Here is a 22,358-nt window from a genome sequence, read left to right on the forward strand (position 1 = left end):
CTAGGAGATCCACATGCAAGCCCACAATCTTATCAATGAACCAGTTCTAAATCACTTGTCAATTGAGAATCTCTTCATTTCTATTATGTATGAGAGCCTTGACACAAGTGGTCTTTTGTTTACATGTCCAGAATCACTTCCATTGCCCAAAGGTAGAAAAATCCTTTTAGAGAAGTTTATAAAAGCTGAGAGTACTTGTCCCATATCTGAAATCTATCTTTTAAAAAATTTTTACCAATATAGAGTACAGAGTTCATGTATTTCATATAGTTCTAAGAAGATAATAATATTTCCCTTCCTTCTTCCTTCCCTTAACTCCCCCTCCTTATTTCCTTTCTTTTTTCATTTAATTTTTGCAAGAACATAATTTCAATTTACTTTATAATCACAGGCTTAATACACTACTAACCATGATGAAATCTTTCAATCACTCTCTAAAAGACTCATGCATTCTCTTGAAAGGACTAATTACATACCATTAATGTGCCAGTGGAATTTCCTCTGTAAGTCTGCCATTTCTTCCCATCAAGACTATACATGATGATAAATTGAGAGATGTAGAGGCTGGAGAACTTCTGACGGGCACCCTGGGTCTTGATGCCATGAATAATCATTGGTGTCAACAGATCCACCTACCAGTTAAAATAGCACTTTATGTTAACTGGTTTTTAAAACTGTGTACTACCTCCTAAAATTATTTATTGGCTTAGAAGAATCTACATTGCTACAGATGTCTTATCATCACCTTGCATTGAAGTAGACATCAATGTGGAAAGGTAGATGTGAGTGAGGCTGTGAGATAAATGGTGGGAATGAATAGAAAAGGTAAATACCAAATTCCCTGCTTCTTGGCAATCAAAACCATGTCCATATCATTGAGCCCTTTCCTCTATATACATATCCTTTGCGCTACACATGTAAAGCCACATAACCTAAAGTTTTGCCTACACCTCAGTCTAAGTCCAGTTTAAGCCAATTTCCTCCCCTCTCCCTAGACCAGCCCTATCCCAACATCAGTTACCAGTGATAAATTGCTACATCTTCTTCAAGTGTTAGTTGAGAAACCATTTCACCTAGTTAGCCTTTCCTGACTCATCCAAATTTAGTGCTGCTGCTTCTGCATTTTCACTTCATTTTGTATGTAACCTCCTCAAAGCAAAATATTGCACCATATATTAAAGGTTGCTTTGCTTGTCCGCCTGTTTGAGTCTCCTAACCTCTCTGTCTCAATTTGTTTATTTGTATAGATAATGTTAGTGTTTATCTCAAGGGATTACCATAGGAATTAAAGAGTTAATACATGGAATGGGGTGAGTACAGTGTCTGGCATATACTAAATACTCCTTATGGGTTAACTTATATGTCCTCTCTAGCCACAGTACATAACATGATGTCATGTAATACTGGTGCATTGAAAATGCTTTGCAATGAATGGATGAATGAATGAATGAATGAATGATGGCAGAATGGTAAGAACTAGTCTGTTCTTAAAGAAGGGAGCATGGTTCTTATAAGTATTACAAGGGGCATCAGTTGCTGCTGGACCAAGCAAGTCAAACATAACACATTCTCACAGATGCCTGGCACACCCATATTGAACTGCTCATGACTCTTGTGCTTAATGATGATTTCCTTAGTTAACTGTAAGCTCCATTAATACACTCAATTCACTCACAGAATATTTTTTTTTTACTGCTTGATATGTGCCAAGCACTGTTTTAGGTTTTGGAGATTAGATTAGATGGTATTCTTATTTGAAGACAATTGATTTTTCCTCTTGGTATTATGGCATCAACAACTAAAACCACCAGGTGAAAATCATGATTTTTGTTGAATTGACTATACTGTTTCTTCATGTAGAGTCTGAGAGTTCTTTTTGGGACCACTGACTATTGGACCTTTTAGTAGTATTAATAAAGCCTTGCCAGCCTATCTCCATTTTGTAATTGATGAATTCTTAACAAACTTCTTACTTCATTTACTTCATCTTCTTGTTGTATATCTTCTACATTATAATTGGTACCATGGGGCAGTTTGGCAATTATAGTGTCAATAGGTTCACTCATATATCCAGTCAGATATTTCTGTGTAGCTGTAGGACATATATCTCTACTACAAAGTAACCAAGGTTTTAATGAGTTTTCCAGTATAAAAGTAAAAAAAAAATATGCAGCTTTATATGTCTATGGGTCCTGATAACTATCCTCTGTTGAGTGCTTGATTTTGATCACTCAGTGCCTCTCAAGCCATCCCAGTGCTCTTGTTCTTGGGAATCAGGCTTCTATGCACTGTCTAGGTCTTCTCACTACAACTCCAATTCCATGCCTGCTGGCTCCTTGGAACTATTTCTTTATTTCATAAAGTTACAAAATCAAGAAAATGTCTATCTCTTCTTCATTAGGACAGATTACAAAAACCATCCTGAGCATCACATGATTTAATACAGGTTGGATGATAATACAGTTGGATAGATTTGTAACTGGTTTAATTACCATAAGTAAGTAATGATAGTTAGTAGATGATTATCAACCTAAAGGGAGCACTGTAGAAACAGTATAGTGTATGATTAAGAGTTAGGACTCTGGAGCCAAATTACTAGGATTTGAAGGTTTTTTTTTTTTTAAGAATTATTTACTTGAAAGAGTTACACAGAGAGAGAAGGAGAGGAGAGGCAGAGAAAGAGAGAGAGAGAGAGAGAGGTCTTCCATCCACTGGCTCACTCCCCAGATGACCACAATGGCCAGAGATGTGCTGATCTGAAGCCAGGAGCCAGGAGCTTCCTCCAGGTTTTCCCACATGGGTGCAGGGGCCTAAGCACTTGGGCCATCTTCCACTGCTTTCCCAGGCCATAGCAGAGAGCTGGATCAGAAGTGGAGCAGCCGGGACTCAAACTGGCGCCCATATGGGATGCCGCACTGCAGGCGGCAGCCTTACCTGCTACGCCACGGCACTGGCCCCAAGGGTTTGAATTTTGGCTCAGCAACATATTGGCTGTGTGACTTGGGATACATTATCTAAATTCTCTATTCTTTGTTTTCCTTATCTGAAATGAGGATGATGATAGTAATAACTACCTTGTGAGGTCATGATGATAAGGATTTAATAGTTTATTTGTGTTAAGTTACATACTAAGGGAGCCCTGAATACTTCAGTATTTTGATCATGACTTCACTGGAGTGTTAAAAAGCAAATGTAAAAAGTGCTTCATGCTTCTGCACATGGAAATCCAATTTTCCCAGCACCATTTATTGAACAGAACCTATCTATTTGCTGCTTACAAGTAACACATCTTTCCAACAAAGATGCATGCAGACTGAAAGTGAAAGGCTGGAAAAAGATATACCATGCCAACAGAAATGAAAAAAGAGTGGGCATAGCCATCTTAATATCAGACAAAATAAACTTTAACACAAAAACTGTTAAGAGAGACAAAGAGGGGCACTATATAATGATTAAGGGATCAATTCAACAGGAAGATATAACGATTATCAATGTATATGCACCTAATTATAGGGCACCGGTTTATTTAAAAGATATGTTAAGGGACTTAAAGGGAGACTTAGACCCCAATACAGTAGTACTGGGGGACTTCAATACTCCACTCTCAGAAATAGACAGATCAACAGGACAGAAGATCAACAAGGAAACAGTAGATTTAAACGACACTATAGCTGAAATGGATCTAACAGATATCTACAGAACTTTTCATCCTACACTTAAAGAATTTACATTCTTCTCAGCAGTAGATGGAACCTACTCTAGGACTGACCACATACTAGGCCATAAAGCAAGTCGCAGCAAATTCAAAAGAATCGAAATCATATGATGTAGCTAAAAATAAATGTTGTGAAACTTGAAAAACTAAGAAATACTTTGAGGAGATAGAAGCTTGGTGAGCTGAACAGGTACATGAAAAAAATACTCAACATCACTAATCATCATGGAAATGCAAATCAAAATCCCAATGAGATATCACCTCACGCCAATTAGGCTATTAGCAAGCATACAGAAGGTAACAAGTGCTGGAGCCAGCATTGTGGTGTACCAGGTAAATCTGCCTCTTATAACCCCAACATCCCATAAGGGTGCTGGTTCGAGTCCCAAATGCTCCATTTCAGATTCAGCTCTCTGTTAATGGCCTGGAGAAAGCAGCGGAAGATGGCCCAAGTGGCTGGACCACTGCCACCCACATGGAAGACCAGTATGAAGCTCCTGGCTCCTGGCTTTGGAGGAACTCCTGACCTAGCCCCAGTGCTGTCACCATCTAGGGAATGAACCACAGATGGAAGATCTCTCTGTAACTTTGACTTTCAAAGTAAAAAAATAAATAAATCAAAAAAAGGATAAGAAGTGCTGATGAAGATGTGGAGAAAGGGAAACACTTGCACACCATTGGTGGAAATATAAATTAGGATAGCCATTGCAGAAAATAGTAGGGGAATTTCTCAAAAAAAAAAAAAAAAAGAACTATCATATGATCCAGGAATCCCACTACTGGATCTGTCTCTCATAAGTGTGTGTGTGTGTGTGTGTGTGTGTGTACCCAAAGGAAATTAAATCTGCCACTGAGAGGTTGGCAGTGTGGTAAAGCCTCCGCCTACAATGCCAGCATCCCATATGGGCACCAGTTCGAGTCCTGGCTGCTCCACTTCAGATCCAGCTCTCTGCTATGGTCTGGGAAAGCAGAAGATGTCCCAAGTCCTTGGGCCCCAACACCCGCATGGGAGACCCAGAAGAATCTCTTGGCTCCTGGCTTCGGATCAGCACATCTCTGGTCGTTGCAGTCGATTGGGGAGTGAACCAGAGGATGGGAGACCCCCCCCTCTCTGTATAACTCCTACTTTCAAATAAATAAATAAATCTTTAAAAAATAATTCTGTCACTGAGATATCTGCACTCCCGTGATTATTGCAGCACTATACACCATAGCAAAGCAGAGAAATAGAAACAACCTAAATGTCTATCCACTGCTGAATAGATAAACAAAATGTAGTATAGAATCATATGATGCAGCTTCTCAGACCATAGGGGAATGAAGTTGGAAATTAGCAACTCAGGAATCCCTAGAGCATATGCAAACACATGGGTATTGAACAATACACTCCTGAATGAACACTGGGTCATAGAAGAAATCAAAAGAGAAATCAAAAATTTTCTGGAAGTAAATGAGGATAACAGCACAACATATCAAAATTTATGGGATACAGCAAAAGCAGTGTTAAGAGGAAAGTTTATAGCAGTAGGTGCCTACATCAAGAGATTGGAAAGGCACCAAATAAATGAGCTTTCGGTGCATCTCAAGAATCTAGAAAAACTGCAGCAAACCAGACCCAAATCTAGTAGGAGAAGAGAAATAATGTAGTATATATGCACAATGGAGTGTGATTTAGTTACAAATTTTTTTTTCATTTACAATCTATGAATGTAACTGGAATTCATTATATTAAGTAAACTAAACCAAACACAGAAAGACAGCTGTCACATGGTCTCACTGATATGTGGAGCCTTAAAAATAGATATCATAGAAGTTAAAATATAATGATAGTTACCAAAGGCTGGAAATGTAAGAGGTGTGGAGGGATAGTGAGAGGTTAATTATTGGGTACCAAGTTATAGCTAGATAGGAACAAGAAGTTCTTGGGTTGTTTTGGCAGTAGGGTGATAACGATAATGCTAATAATATACTGTGTTTCTCTCTAGAAAACACTAGATAGGGTTTTGAATGTTTTTACCACAAAGAAATATGTTTGAGGAGATAGCCATATTTAACATGATTGGACATTACACAGTGTATACATGCATCAAAATATCACATGGAATCCCATAAATATGTACAGCTTTTGTGTGTCTGTTAAAAAATGAAAAGAAACCTGCCAGGCTGAAACAGAGGGCCAAATTTAGTATGTACCATTTTAATGGGGTGTATCACTCAGAGTTATTTGGTGATGCATAAACAACACCTGTTTACTAATTTCATCAGACTCTATCCAGTGAGAGAGATAATTCCCAAAACAAAAATAGAATGTCATTATCCAAAATTGAATAGAAGAGATGTGGTGCTGCCAAATAGATAAAAATGTCTGCTAGGTAGGGATACATGTAAGGCTGAAAATGATAACCATAGAAATAAAAACAGAAGAACATGTGTTTTGGCAGAATCACAAAAAATAGAGATTAATGAAGAGGCAGCTCAATTTGAGTCATAATTGGCTGTGCCTAGAAAACAACAAAAAGTTGCTATGGCATTGATAGGATTGCTCTTTATGTCTGCTTACTGGTAAGTTCATTTTTCTCTGGTTCTTATTTACTATTTTATTCTCAGGAAAAATGGAAGAGTATATGCAGTCCTTCACAGAAGGAAAATATGTAGGGGAATGTACTCAGCCAACTAAGAAGAGAAAGCTGATATACCATGAGAAGTTGGAGGCAGGGGAACTAGGTGGTACTACATGTGTGCATTAGTTCTCTGGGCTACAGGTACAAGTGGAAAGCAAAACTAGAAGCAGAAAATTTTTTCCATTTCCTCTTTGGGGCTCTAGAAGAAACCTCACTTTGTGTTTAGACAGAAGAAGCTGAGTTGGCCCTTACAAGCTGCCCTGAGCTCTCATGTGGTCTGGAAGGGACCCAAAGTTCCTATCTGCTCTTGAAAGGATCCTAGGCCTGATTGATCACATGTTGAAATGACAATATTTTTGAATATATTAGGTTAAATAAAATATATTATTAAAATGAACTTAGCATTTTTATTGTGACTGCTAGAATATGTAAAATTACATATGTGATTTGCATTATATTTCTGTTAGACAGCACTGCTCTAGAGGAAATGGGGAAGTGAGAAAATCTGAAAGACAGTCCTTTAAATCAATCAAGTTCACCTAAAGACATTGTTTCAGGTATCAATTCCAACTTATTTTATCAGATTAGACTAAGTAGGTGCTTCCTACCACATAGTGGTATAGAATTCTTGATTGTTTTGTACAAAGCATAAGCCATTCTGCTCTTCAACTGAAGCTCTTCAAGTGTTCTTTGATAGAAATGACTGCAGTACAAAGGAGGTATGTAGATAGATACATATATACAGGTATAGATACAAAATATATATGTGATTATGTGATGAAATGCAATAACTTTTCCATGATTGATTAAGTTTTCTGACCTTGATCCAGGAAAAGGGATCTTTGGTGCTCCAGGCATTGATTGATCCAGAATAATGAAGTCTGGCCAACTTTGGGGCCCACTGTCCTTTGCCCAAGAAAGAAGAGAGAGATTAGATTCAGCTAGCTTTGTTGGTCCTAGACTCTTAGGAATAAAATCAATATTTTGCTGAAGGTTAATCCTAGCTGTGGAGAAGATAAGGTAAAAAGACTTCATAACATATTATCTAAGCACTTTGCTAGTCCTTCTTGCCCACTCTATTTTCTGAAATTTAATTAAATAACTCGCAAGCCTCCTTTTCAAATACTTAAAAGTAGAAAATTATTCATATTTCACATGCCATGCAAAATGAGATGAAGGGCTAGATTTGGCCTTTGCACTAAAATAATGTTTAAGAACTCTCTATAGATGATATCAAGCTTTACTATCACTGCTCATAGAAAATTATAGCTTCCCGCTATAGTGAAGAGAATGGACTCCAGGGGAACACTGCTGAACATAAGGAGGGCACTTAGAGAGGCAGTATTCTTGCCCAAGTTAAAAATTAAGGTGGACTGAATTAAAATGGTTACAGTAGAAAATGAAGAGGAGGAAAAGATTTGAGAGGCATCTATGAAGTAGAATTAATAGAAGCATGGAAATAGGTTGATTGTCTGAGACTCTCCAGTAGAAATAAAAGAGCTAAAATCATCCCAGTTCTTAAAGCAAAAATAGTAGTATTTACCATATTGTCCTGAAGCTGTAATCTGAAAATCTTGAATGTGTCCAGAAGCCATCCCCAGGGGAATCTGACAATCTGAAATCAAACAGAAGTGCACAGAATTTAGCTCATTAAATTTAAGTCCATGAAAACTAGAGAACACCAAGAAATTTTTAGTGTTTATGATATGTCAATAACAGTGCTAAATCTGTTATTACGCTATTTTATTTAATTCATCCTAACAGATGGGTGCAAAAACTATTGACATTTTGCAGCTGAAGAAATTAGAGTCCATACATAAGTAGACTAGTGATTCTCTTGTTTAGGGTTAAATACCCAAACATTATCAAGTAATATTTATATAAGTTATCTATAGTAACTATCAAAATTAACTTCAAAAATCTGCTACTGGAGATCTTGGAGTTTCACTAAGGTATGAAAATAAGGAAATTTGTTTTTATTTTTAGCATTGGTTCATTAAATGTTAGAGTTTTTAGGGTCAAACTTCAAAAGTTATCCACCCTTCCTTGAGGACTCTGATGATTTTATCAGCACTATTCCTTTTAGATTTCATAATTCTGTCAGCTTCTATTTATTTGTTGACATAGGCAACCAACCAATCCAGGAAGGAAGAAAGTTGTATAGAAGTCAGCTGGGGAAGCAGGGAGCTTCTGCCGACAGTGCTACTCACTCTTGCTGTACACCAGAAAAAGAGTGCTCATCCCAGCATGTAGGTGCTCGCCAATAAGGCATTCTACGCGCCAAATTCCAGCTTTGGATGGTAGCATTTCCACTGTTTCAAAAACACCTCATTAAAACCAAAACAAATAAAAATTATTTCTTTTCACTAAAAAATGAGCATGTTATACACTGATTTATGCAGAATATCAAGGGAGATACACAAAATTCAGTTCCATTACTCTTGGATCCTTTAAGCCTAAAGTGGTTGTTATGTAATTCCTATAGTTGGAGATACTGGAGATCGAGTTCTGGCCTTCTGTCTCCTAGAAAATGAGACATGTGATGGAGCACTTGGGTGGAGGAGACAGGATAATACAACCACATCAGGATTGGCCTATACTCCCTAGGTTTTTCAGAGCAACTGCTGGATTTCCCATTGATTGGATCTGGGTTCTGAGAGAGAGAGAAGTCAAGGTAAGGTCTTAGGTCCAGTCCATTAGGGCTGCTTAGAAGGGTAACATTGCTCCAGTAGAAAGAACATGGAAGTGAATGCCGAGGGACCAAGGAATAAAGGTAGAACCAACCAGGTCAAGTGATTTCACCGCTGAGAGTTTCAGAAGGAAATCTCTGAAGAGTCTCTGAAAGTGCCCTGCTTTAAATGTCTGCCAGTAAGAAGTTAGAAATTTCTTTTTTTTTCCTCCATGAAACCCATCTTCAAACACTCCAAATGGAGAAATAGCTCTGATCATAAACTATGCATGATTTTATAAGCACAATATTTTGATTTTGAGTAATTTTAAGCTCTGAACAGTTCGGATTTTATAAAAAGTCAATGGTCTTATTTAAATATTTGTTTTACTACTACACCTATGGGGCCAGCGCCCTGGCTCACTTGGTTAATCCTCCACCTGTGGTGCCAGCATCCCATATGGGCACTGGGTTCTAGTCCCGGTTGCTCCTCTTCCAGTTCAGCTCTCTGCTGTGGCCCGGGAGGGCAGTGGAGGATGGCCCAAGTGCTTGGGCGCCTGCACACACGTTGGAGACCAGGAAGAAGCACCTGGCTCCTGGCTTCGGATCAGCGTAGCTCCGGCCGTAGCAACCATTTGGGGGGTGGACCAACAGAAGGAAGACCTTTCTCTGTGTCTCTCACTCACTGTCTAACTCTATCTGTCAAATAAAAATAAAATAAAATTACTACACCTACTTAGGATCATCATTATGACCCCATTGCCTTCAAACTTGATAAATTATTATTTATTTAACTGCTAAAAATACCCTTTAAAGTTTTCATTTTTGATCATAAGGCCAAACTTAGAAGAACCTCATCTAAGATGTTTTAAGTTGTCTATCTGTGTTTCTGTGCAAGGGACTGCTTCCAAGCAAAATGGCAGTTCATGAAGAGTAGACCCTATTTCCTTGTGTTGTAGTCAACAAGTGCATTTTGTGGCATCATAAGGATTTGGCTTAATTTCATTTTTAATTTTTACTGCACACTTAAAAATTCTCTTCTTACGGAGAGGGATTCTGCATCTTTGCCTTTAATACCTGTTGACACTCATGAATCATGTTGCATGCTATGTGTATATGAATTTAAAATGTACATTTACTAGTATGAAAGAATATACCTGTTAATTTGTAATGTGTTTGAAAGCTTATAAGCTTTTTTATTTATAAAAAATTATATATTTAAATAATATTTTGGGTCTTATCATATACATTAATAAATATCTGCAATCCCTTGTTTGTAATTACAATTCCAAAATCCAAAAAGCTACGAAAACAAGGTTTTCATAAGCCTGATGACAAAACTCACTTGCAAATATAATCCGAACTGACACTGACTCTACTTATTCGATTTAGTGTGAATATTGATTTATTTTGCTGCAGAACTAGTAATACTAGTTACTCGTGATCACTGGAGGGGGCAAGAGGAGTGCTGCCAGATTCTGCTGAGGATCGATACAGTATGGTATCTGCACTTAATGATCTTCCTAAAATCTAAATATTTCTTGTTCCTGAAACATTTGGCTTCAAGGATTTCAGATAAAGGATTGTGAATCTCTATTGTCTACTTGGGAATTTAGAAGGTTGTTTTTTTTTTTTTTTCCAAAAAATGTGAGATGCTTTTATACTACAGTTTTTCACTTTGTGTATTAAACTAAAAAAAAAAAATCTGCCAGTGCAAACAGTATGAAATAGCTTATAGCAATGGTGTCAATTGTAAATAGGTAAGAACTGTCATATTCCCTTACCTTTAACTTATCAATGCTGACAATAGCAGTTAGCAAGGCGTTAGGAGAAGCACAAGCACAAGGTAGTGAAACGGATGATTCAACTATGTCTCCTTTTCCAGTGAGGCTTCCAGCTGATGCAGGATTAAGTTGGGGGAGTGAAGACTGAACTTAAACCAAGTTCTGAATTTTGATTAGTATTTTGGAGTAGACTTTGTAATTCCTGACTTGAACTGTATTTATTACCGAAGAGTCAGCAGAGAAGTCACAGGGCTTATCAGATTTTTTTTAATAAACAGGGGAAGTTTACCTCTACTATTTTATTTATTTATTTTTTATTTAGTAAATATAAATTTTCAAAGTACAGTTAATGGATTACAATGGCTTCCCCCCCATAATTTCCCTCCCACTCACACCCCTCCCATCCCCCACTCCCTCTCCCATTCCATTCACATCAAGATTCATTTTCAATTATCTTTATATACAGAAGATGTTCTCCCTGATTGGCGACAACTAACTGAGCACCAAAGGGAAAACCTATTGAAGTGAAATGGACACTAGAGAAACCGTGACTTGATCAGCTCTTGTCCTGACTGTTGATGTAGAATGTACCTCTACTATTAAATCTGTTTTAAAGGGACAACAGAGAACCAAATAAAATTGTGTTTTGATTAACACTGTGAGTAGTGATTAGTCAGTACACTTGTTACACATACAAATTGCTATATTGGTGTCATGTGGGATTTGAGATGGAACATGAAAAGGAATGAATACATTTTTTCTTAAGAATGTGCCATGACATTAATTATCCATTTATTCTGTTCTGTTTTCTTTATAGCAGTTTTCCTGTATCTGAAATTATTTTGTTCATTTACTAATTTATTTAGTTCTCTATATAACATTAAAGTTACTTGAAAAAGGAAGTTACCTGAGAGCTTAGAGCTTGTCTTCTTTGTTTACTGACTGTATCTTCAAGTGCCTAGACCATTTAAGGTAAAGCACAGTAGGCAGAAGAAAGAGCACAAACTGGTGCATACCTGGGTAGAGGTTGTACACTGCCATTTTATATTCTTCTTTTTTCCGAACAGTGAACACATGCCCACTGAAATGAATAGAATGGATGTTTTCATTGCTGCCCATGCTGAGCAGATACCATCGGATCCTTTGATCCTGAGCCATCACTAAGCCAGGGAGTGTATCCATCACATAGCCATTAATTGCTGGAAAACACAGAGAAGACTGTTAAAATGGACTATAGAAATTTCTTTCCTTCTACTCCACCAAAAATGCTGACATCCATGAGAATTCTACTCCCTTACATATACTCTCAATTCATAGTGCTCAAGTCTCTGGCTCAAGGCTTACTTGTAAAAGTGCATGCTGCATTTCACAGTGAATAATATTTGGGTATGGGATACATTACCATGGAAGCGATAATTCTCTTTAAAAGTAGGGTCTTCTGTCTGGATGTTGCAGGGGGCCCTGCAGTTCCTTTCCATGTTTTCAGTGAAGTACCAGCTCTTAGTCTCATCAAAGATAGTGAAAAACAGAGCAAATTCCTGCACAGTCACTTGTCTTCCATGAGCAGGGTTCAGTGTGTTAGTATGACAGATGAGAAGGGGCCCAATCAAGCCTGAGTGCATATCTTTTTCCTAGGGAGGGAAGACATAAATCCTGAGTATAGCTCTCTCACATATGAACCAGACTGGATTTTTCATCAACTTTTATGGTATTCCAGTCTGCTCTCCATCTTCCCACACTGCAATTCATTCTCTTTAGTAGATTCTATAATGAAATTTCTAAAACATAAATATGATGTCATCTCTCTTATTTAAAGCCTCTCATTACTTTTAGGATAAATACCCAAATTCTTAGTACACAACGCAAAGACCATTTCTTTTAAACCTGAACATGGCCAGCACTATGGAGATCTGCTTACCAGATCAACATCAGAGAAATAAGCCCAGGCCTTGCAGTCAAACTCATCTTTAGTGGGTGCCATATGATGTTGCACTTCCCAAAAGTAAGTTTTGGTTTCATTAGGCTTGACAAAGTTTTTCCTAGGTTCGGCTCCTTGTCTCTGATCATCCTTATAAGAAATGAGGCTAGAGTAGAAGGAGTAGGGACGAGAAGCCATATTTTTGAAAGTGACCTGCATAGCAAAACAAAACAAAATAAACAAACCAATAACGATGATCTTTTAGGATCCTAAAGCTCTTTACTTAGAGTTTGCATCCCTAATAAGAACACTCATATTTTGTCCTTTTCCAAGTTTTTAATATAACAAAGAAAGTAGTACAGAGGATGGCAGTTATTAGAACCCAAACCTAAAAACCTATGCAGGAATTTCTGAGGAATTAAAAAGAACTCTTATTTATTGATTTGAAAAGCATAGGGACAAGAGGGAGTGGAAGAGGGAAAAGGAGATATCTTCCATCTGCTGGTTCATTCCCCAAATGCCTGCAACAACCATGACTAGACTAGGCTAAAGCCAGGAGCCAGAAATTCCATCCTGGTCTCCCATGTGGGTGGCAAGGACCCAAGTACTTGGGCCATCTATTGCTGCCTTCCCAGGCTCACTTTCAGGAAGCTGGATCAGGAGCAGGATGCCAGTGTTGCAAGCAGTGGCCTAACTAGCTGTGTCACAATGCTGGGCCCCTGAGGAACTTTTGAATTCTAAATTTAAGTCATGAACTCAAAGTTGTAAAAGAGAAACTCTGAAGCACTTAAAAACACTTCCAAAGTAAAAAGGAAAGATTGATAGATTACTAATTAAGAATTCAAACCCATTGTATTTCAAAAACCATCATATATAAACTCAAAAGATAATAAACCTGGAAAAATACTTTTCACTAAAATTATCAATGGTTAATTTCTACTATATGAAGCTATATAACTAATTAGAAAGGTATCCCCCCAAAGAGACAAATATACAAAGGATATTGACAGATTAAGAGAAAAACTTGAAACACTGCATTCCTAGTATTTTATCCTAGGAAAAGGGTTGTGATCAAAGCTTTATTTCTTAAATGAAAAAAAAAATTGTCTAAACTATTATTCAAAGTAAATGGTTAAGTAAACCATGGTTCCAAAAATTCATATAATTATGCAGCCATTTAGAAATACATAGGAGGGGACCGGCTCTGTGGTGTAGCGGGTGGGGCTGCCAACTGCCGTGTCAGCATCCCATATGGGCGCCAGTTCAAGTCCCGGCTGCTGAACTTTTGACCCAGCTCTCTGCTGTGGCCTGGGAAAGCAGTAAAGGATGGCCCAAGTCCTTGGGCCCCTGCACCTGCATGGAGACCCGGAAGAAGCTCCTGGCTCCTGGCTTCAGATGGGTGCAGTTCCAGCTGATTGGGGAGTGAACCAGTGGATGGAAGACCTCTCTCTCTCTCTCTCTCTCTCTCTCTCTGCCTCTCCTCTCTCTGTGTAACTCTTTCAAGTAAGATAAATAAGTCTTTAAAAAAATACATAGGAAGTGTTTTGAATGATATAAGCAATGTTTATAACATAGTATTTTGTGAAAACCAAGAAGACAATGAATGTTATCAATTTTAATACATAGTAAGAAAATACCTAGGAAAAAGGATATACACCAAAATGAAAACTAAGAGTTTATTTTTCTATATTTTTTTATTTTTCAAATGTAAGAATACATTATTTATAACCAGAAATAAAATAAATATGCTACATTTTCCTTTAATTCTATTATCCTTAACTTACCACAATATTATCTTCAACTTCTGCTCTTATATATGGCCCCAAGATTCCTAAGTGTTCATTTAGTTCTCCACGATATAAGGGCTGAGTGAATGAGCCATCAGTAAATTCCTGGAAAACCACCTTCTTGAACTGAACACTGGAGAAGAAGCAGAGGAAAAGCAGAATCTTGATGGACCAAATGCATATAAATGCCTCATATCCTTGCCTTCCTTGTATTTTAGGTGCATTTAATAGAATTGATGATGGATTGTAAGTGTAATGGGGCAGAAAGTAGAAAGAGATTAAAAGTAACTTTCGTGTTTCTGGGTTGGGCAAATGAGTAGATGGTGATGCAGTTCACTGAGATAGAGAGCCCTACAGGAGTAGGTTAAGGTAAATGCTTTTGGACATATGGGACATCTTTGAGAATCAAAGTGAGAAATAGGCAGAGGTCAAGAGTTCACAAAAGAGGTCCAGATGAATATCATCTAAATTTAGATGGTATCCAGGTAACACAAGGGGTTTATTAAAGCTAATTGTCATTTTTTATGTTCTCATTTTAATAGAAATCTAAGCAGAATTTTGTAGAGTTAACCTTTCCATCCTTCCTGAAATAGTCACTCCAGGGTTTACTAGTTATGTAAGTTTCATGAAAGCAGGAGAATTTGATTTTGTGTGTTTTGTTCATTTATGTATTCTCAGAAGCTGAGAATATTTGATGAATGTTAGATTAATATAGAGTTTAGAAACATATTCTAAATATGCGATTCCCAGGATCTAGTCTTTGGACCTCTTTTTTTTATTTATTTTTATTAATGTAAAGAGAACAGATTTTCAAGTACTTCATAGATATAATTTGTAAGAACATAATGATACTTGTCTTCCCCCCTCCCTCCCTCTCCTTCTTTTATTTTTTCTTTTTAAATATTTGCAATAATATATTTGTAAATTTACTTTATAATCACGGGCGTAATGCTCCACTAATGAAAGAGTTCAACAAATAAAAAGTAGAAAGACTAGTATTCTACAAGAATATCGACAAGGACTAGAAACAATAATCAAATACCAACATGTCAATTTCACTCATATATTCTAAGGCATAGTTTTTTTGTTGTTTTTATATTCTATATATCAGTTATTACATATCAGAAAAAAACATATTTATCTTTTTGGGACTGGCTTGTTTCACTGAGCATAATGCTCTCTAGTTGCATCCATTTTGTTGCAAATATCAGGATTTCATTCTTCTTTATGGCTGAGTAGTATTCTATAGTGTATATATACCACATTTTCTTTATCCAGCTATCAGTTGATGGACATTTGGATTGATTCCATGTCTTAGCTATTGTGAAATGTGCTGTAATAAACATGGGGGTACAGACAACTCTTTCATATGCTGATTTCATTTTGTTTGGGTATATTCCCAAGAGTGGGATTGCTGGGTCTTATGATAGATCTATTTTCAGATTTCTAAGGAATACCCAAACTGTCTTCCACAACGGTTGTATTAGTTTGCATTCCAACCAACAGTGTGTATTAGTGTACCTTTTTCCCCACATCCTTGCCAGCATTTATTGTATTTTGATTTCTGTGTGAGAGCTATTCTAACTGGAGTGAGGTGAAATATTGTATTTTTTATTTGTATTTCCTGGTTGGCTAGTGATCCTGAGCACCTTTTCATGTGTTTGTCAAACATTTGTATTTCATCTTTTGGGAAAAATGCTTATTAATGACTTCAGCCTATTTCCTGACTGGATTGTTTGTTTTGTTGTTGTTGAGATTCTTGAGTTCCTTATATATTCTGGATATTAATGCTTTGCATAGTTTGCAAATATTTTCTCCCATTCTGTTGGTTGCATTTTCACTTGATTCAGTGTTTTCTTTTCTGTACAGAAGTTTCTTAGCTTGATGTAATTCCATTTGTCTATTTTTACTTTTATTGCTTGTGCTTTTGGGATATTTTTCCAAGAAATCTTTGCCTATTGTTATCTTTCAGCATTTATTCTGTTTTCCTCTAGTAATTTGATAGTTTAAGGTCTTAGGTTTAGATCCTTGATCCACTATGAGTTTGTTTTTGTATAGGGTGTAAGGTAGGGATCTTGTTTCATATTTCTGCATGTGGAGACCCAACTTTCCCAACACCATTTGTTGAAGAGGCTGTGCTATTTCCATGGAATGATTTTAGCTCCATTGTCAAAGATTAGTTCGTTGTAGATTGTAGATAGGTTTATTAGTTTAGGCAGAGAGAGAAAGAGAAAGAGAAAAAGAGAAAGAGAGAGAGAGAGAGAGAGAGAGAGAGAGAGAGAGAGTTGAGAGAGAGTTAGAGTTCTTCCATTTATTGGTTCACTCTCCAAATGGCCACAAGAGCCAGGGCTGGGCTATGCTGGAGCCAGGACCCAGGAGCTTCTTCCAAGTCTCCCATGTAGGTGGCAGAAGCCAAATCACTTGAGACATCTTCCTCTGCTCTCCCAGGCACTTTAGCAGGGAGCTGGATCAGAAGTGGAGAGGGAGTCCAACCAGTGTGTATACAGGATGGCAGCATCACAGGTGATGGCTTAACCCATTTTGCAACAATGCCAGCTCCAATTTCTGGAATTTTTATTCTGTTCCGTTAGTCCACATGTCTACCTTTGTGCCAGTACCAGGTTGTTTTAATTAAAACAGCCCCACAGTATGTCTTAAGGTCTGTTATTGTGAATCCTCTGACTTTGTTTTTATACAGATTGCTTTAGCTATTTGGGGTCTCTTGTGTTTCCATATGAATTTTAGGACCTTTTTTCCTAGATATGAAAAAATGTTCCTGGTATTTTTATTGGGATTGCATTGAATCTGCAAATAGCTTTGGGTAGTATGGACATTTTGATGACATTAATTCTTCCAATCCATGACTATGGAAGAACTTTCCATTTTTGCATCATCTTGTACTTCTATCCTTGATGGTTTGTAATTTTCATTGTTGAGATCTTTAACATTCTTGGATAAATTTACCCCAAGGTATTTAATCTTTTTGTTAGCTATTGTGAATGGTACTAATCTTACAAGTTCTCTCTCAACCATGGCATTGTTAGTGTCTATGAATGCTATTGGCTTTTTGTGCATTGATTTTATATCCTGCAACTTTGTCAAATATGCTTACCAGTTCTAATAGTCTTAGTGGAGTCTTTTGGTTCCCCTATGTATAGAATCATATCGTGAGCAAACAGGGATAATTTGACTTCCTTCTTTCCAATTGGTATCCCTTTGATTTCTTTTTCTTGCCTAATGACTCTGGCTAAAACTTCCAGGACAATATTGAATAGCAATTGTGAAAGTGGGCATCCTTGCCTGGTTCTGGATCTTAGTGGAAATTCTTCCATCTTTTGCCCATTCAATATGATGCTGGCCATTGCTTTGTCATATATTGACTCGATTGTGTTGAAGAATGTTCCTTCTAACCCAATTTGCTTAAGGATTTTATCATGAAAGAATATTGTATTTTATCAAATGCTTTATCTGATCTATTGAGTTAATCATATAGTTTTATTTATTTATTTATTTATTTATTTGAAAGGCAGAGCTACAGAGAGGCAAAGGCAGAGAGAGATAGAGATCTTCCATCCTCTGGTTCACTCCCCAGATGGCCACAATGGCCGAAATTGGGCTGATCCAAAACCAGGAGCCAGGAGCTTCCTCCAGGTCTCCAACATGGGTGCAGGGGCCCAAGGACTTGGACCATCTGCTACTGATTTCGCAGGCCATAGCAGAGAGCTGGATTGGAAGAGGAGCAGCTGGTACTCTAACCAACACCCATATGGGATGCTGACACTGCAGGCGGTGGCATTACCTGCTACAACACAGTGCTGCCCCCAGTTATATTGTTTTATTGCTCAGTTTGTTAATGTGATGTATCACATTTATTTTTCTGTATATATTGAACCATCCCTGCGTCCCTGGGATAAATCCCACTTTGTCCAGGTGGATGATATTTTGATGTGTTGTTGGGTTCAATTAGCTAGTAGTTCATTGTGGATTTTTGTGTGTATGTTCCTCAGGGATATTGATCTGTAGTTCTCTCTTGTATCTTTCTGGTTTTGGAATTAAGGTGATGCTGGCCTCATGAAAGGCGTTTGAGGGGATTCCCTCTCTTTCAATTGTTTTGAATAGTTTGAGAAGAATTTGGATTAGTCCTTTTTTATTTATTTGAAATACAGAGTTACAGGGATATTCCATCTGCGAGTTCACTCCCGTTGCAGCTGGGGCTGGTCCAGGCTGAACCCAGGGTCATGGAGCTTCATCCAGGTCTCCCACGTGGGTAGCAAGTGCCTAAGTATTGACCATTCTCTGCTTCCTTCCCAGGCTCATTAGCAGAGAGCTGAATTGGAAGTGGAGTTCCTGGCACTCAAACCAGTGCTGTTATGGGATGCTAATGTCACAGGCATGATGGCTGTCCCTCTAGTGAACTTTTTTTTAAAAGATTTTATTTAATGAATGCAAATTTCAAAGGTACAACTTTAAGACTATAGTAGTTCCCCCACCCTCCCACCCCCACTCCTATCCCACCGACTATTCCCGCTCCCATCCCATTCTTCATTAAGATTTATTTTAATTAACTTTATATACAGAAGACCAACTCTATACTAAGTAAAGATTTCAACAGTTTGCACCCCCCACATACACACACAATGTAAAAAGTACTGTTTGAGAACAAGTTTTACAGTTAAATTGTAGTGGACAACTCATTAAGGACAGAGGTCCTACATGGGGAATAAGTGCACAGTGACTTCTGTTGTTAATTTAACAATTAACATCCTTATTTATAATGTCAGTGATCACCCAAGGCTCTGGCCATGAGCTGTCAAGGCTATGGAAAACTTTTGTGACCACAAACTGTCAGTATTTCGACAAGGTCATAATTAAAGTGCAAGTCCTCTCCTCCCTACAGAGAAAAGCACATCCTTCTTTGATGGCCCCTTCTTTCCACTGGAGTTTCACTCACAAAGATCCTTTATGTATAATAATTTTTGTCACAGTGTCTTGGCTTTCCATGCCTGAATTGCTCTCATGGGCTTTTCAGCCACATCCAAATGCCTTAAGGGCTAATTCTGAGGTCAGAGTGTTATTTAAAGTGATTGTCATTCTATGAGTCTGGTGTGTGGACTGCTTCCCATGTTGGACATTCCCTCCTTTGTAATTCTGTCTATTATTATTACCAGGCACTTCATACTATTTATGTGATCCCTTAATACTTAATCCTATCTATATGTCCATTTTAACACTTAATATGATCACTTTAACAATTAAGATGTGGGGCCAGTGTAGTGGCATAGCGGTAAAGTCATCACCTGCAGTGACAGCATCCCATATGGGTGCCGGTTCAAGACCCAGCGGCTCCACTTCCTATCCAGCTCTTCTATGGCCTGGGAAAGCAGTTGAAGATGGCCCAAAGCCTTGGGCCCCTGAACCCATATGGGAGACCCGAAAGAAGCTCCTGGCTCCTGGATTCAGATCAGCACAGCTCGGGCTGTTGCGGCCAACTGAGAAGTGAACCAGTGGATGGAAGACCTCTCTCTCTCTCTCTCTGTCTCTCCTTTTTTTCTGTGTTACTCTGACATTCATAAATAAATAAATGTTTAAAAAATTAAGATGGCATTTTACAGCTTTACAGTTACAAAGTTCCTCCTCCCTCTCTTATTTCCCCTCTTGTTTTTTTTTTTTACTGAAATCTATTTTCAATTGACTTTATATACATATGATTAACTATCTTAAGCAGAGAGTTCAACATATAGTATGAAGAAGAGAAAATAAAAAAATAAAATATTTTTAAAAATTTAACAAAACCTGTTCCATGACAGTGAAGACAAGAGCCATTTAAATCATTGTTCCTTAAAGTGTCAGTTTCACTTCTACAGCATTCATTTTCGGTGTGCTATTAGTTCTCATGGATCAGGAAAAACATATAGTATATGTCCCTTTGGGACTGGATTATTTCACTAAGTATAAATTTTTCCAAATCCATTTTTTTTTGCGAATGACCAATTTCATTTTTTTAATGTTGTGTAGTATTCCATATTGTACATATCCCATTTCTTTATCCAGTCTTTGGTTGATGGATATTTAGGTTGACTCCATGTCTTAGCTATTGTGAATTGAGCTGCAATAAACATAAAGGTGCAGATAGCTCTTTTGTTTACTGATTTCACTTCCCTTGACTAAATTCTGAAGAGTGGGATGGCTGGGTCATATGGTAGAACTATATTCAGATTTTGAGGTATCTCCATAATGTCTTCCATAGTGGCTTTACCAGTTTACATTCAAATCAGAATGGATTAGAGTACCTTTCCCCCCACATCTTCTCCAGTATTTAAAGTTTGTTGATTTCTGTATGAGGGCCATTCTAACTGGAGTGAGGTGAAACCTCACTATGGTTTTGATTCTCATGCGAACATGAACATTTTTTCATGTGTCTGTTGGCCATTTGGATTTCCCTTTTTTGAAAAATGTCTGTTTAAGTCCTTTATCCATCTTTTAACTGGGCTGTTTGTTTTGTTGTTGTGGAGATTCTTGATCTCTTTGTAGATTGTGGTTATTAATCCTTTATCAGTTGCATAGTTTGCAAATAATTTCTCCCATTCTGTTGGTTGCCTCTTCACTTTCCTGTTTCTTTTGCTGTACATAAGCTTCTCAATTTGAGGTAATCCCATTTGTTTATTTTGGCTTTGACTGCCTGTGCCTCTGGGGTCTTTTCCAGGAGTTCTTTGCCTGTGCCAATGTCTTGCAGGGTTTCCCCAAAGTTTTCAATTAATTTCATGGTGTCAGGTCATAGATTTAGATCTTTAATCCATGTTTAGTGGCTTTTTGTGTAAGGTGTAAGTTAGGGGTCTTGCTTCATACTTCTGCATGTGGAAATCCAGTTTTCCCAGCACCATTTGTTGAAGAGACTGTCCTTGCTCCAGGAATTGGTTTTAGATCCTTGATCAGATATAAGTTGGTTGTAGATGTTTGGATTGATTTCTGGGGCATCTATTCTGTTCCATTGGTCTAACATCTGTTTTTGTACCAGTACCAGGCTGTTTTGATTAAAGCTGCCTAACAGTATATCTTGAAATCTTGTATTGTGATGCCTCTACCTTTGTTTTTGTTGTGTAAGATTACTTTTTTATTTGAGGTCTCCTGTGCCTCCATATGAATTTCAGTATCACTTTTTTCTAATTCTAAGAAGAATGTCTTTGGTATTTGGTTGGTATCGCATTTAATCTGTAAATTCCTTTCAGAAGAATGGACATTTTGATAATATTTATTCTTTCAATCCATGAATGTGGGAGGTTTTTCCATTTTTTGTATCTTCTATTTCTTTCTTTAATGTTTTGTAATTCTCATTGCAGAAATCTTTGACATCCTTGGTTAAATTTATTCCAAGATATTTGATTTTTTATAGCTATTATGAATATGATTTATATTAGAAGTTCTTTCTCAGCCATGGCATTGCCTGTGTATACAAAGGCTGTTGATTTTTGTGTATTGACTTTATATGTTGCTACTTTACCAACCCCTTCTATGTGATTCAATAGCCTCTTATTGGAGTCTTTTGGATCCCCTATATAATGAATCATGTTGTCTGCAAATAGGGATAATTTGAATTCCTGCTTCCCAATTTGTATCCCTTTGATTTCTTTTTTCTTGCATAATGGCTCAGGCTAAAACTTCCAGGACTATATTGAAAATAAATGGTGACAGGGGGCATTCTTGTCTTATTCTGGATCTCAGTGGGTATATTTCCAGCTTTTCCCCATTCAATAGGACACTGGCTGTGGGTTTGTCATAAATTGCCTTGATTGTGTTTGCTTAGAGTTTTCATCTTGAAAGGGTATTGTATTTTATCAAATGCTTCCTCTACATCTACTGAAATAATT

The 22,358-nt window shown here is 37.4% G+C and overlaps 1 protein-coding gene across 5 annotated transcripts in view; it reads right to left on the bottom strand.

The window, feature by feature from the left end:
- F8 (coagulation factor VIII) overlaps nucleotides 1–22,358 on the bottom strand; it is a 152,961-nt gene that overhangs the window by 47,201 nt on the left and 83,402 nt on the right. The window contains exons 15-22 of one of the 5 annotated variants that reach the window (XR_001792396.3): nucleotides 14,491–14,626; nucleotides 12,707–12,919; nucleotides 12,191–12,419; nucleotides 11,805–11,987; nucleotides 8,547–8,663; nucleotides 7,880–7,951; nucleotides 7,157–7,237; nucleotides 477–632 (exon numbers count right to left, since the gene is read on the bottom strand). Coding sequence is in view for 4 of the 5 variants with exons in the window: in NM_001171271.1 (NP_001164742.1) it covers nucleotides 477–632; nucleotides 7,157–7,242; nucleotides 7,880–7,951; nucleotides 8,547–8,663; nucleotides 11,805–11,987; nucleotides 12,191–12,419; nucleotides 12,707–12,919; nucleotides 14,491–14,626 (1,192 nt within the window). In the remaining variant the exon portion in view is untranslated. Of the gene's footprint in view, nucleotides 1–405; nucleotides 633–7,156; nucleotides 7,243–7,879; nucleotides 7,952–8,546; nucleotides 8,664–11,804; nucleotides 11,988–12,190; nucleotides 12,420–12,706; nucleotides 12,920–14,490; nucleotides 14,627–22,358 lie in introns of those variants that run through there. The other 4 variants (XM_070066324.1, NM_001171271.1, XM_070066325.1 and 1 more) reach the window with 4 other exon arrangements.

This window comes from Oryctolagus cuniculus, chromosome X, assembly GCF_964237555.1.
Source record: "Oryctolagus cuniculus chromosome X, mOryCun1.1, whole genome shotgun sequence".
NCBI classification, from domain to species: Eukaryota; Metazoa; Chordata; class Mammalia; order Lagomorpha; family Leporidae; genus Oryctolagus; species Oryctolagus cuniculus.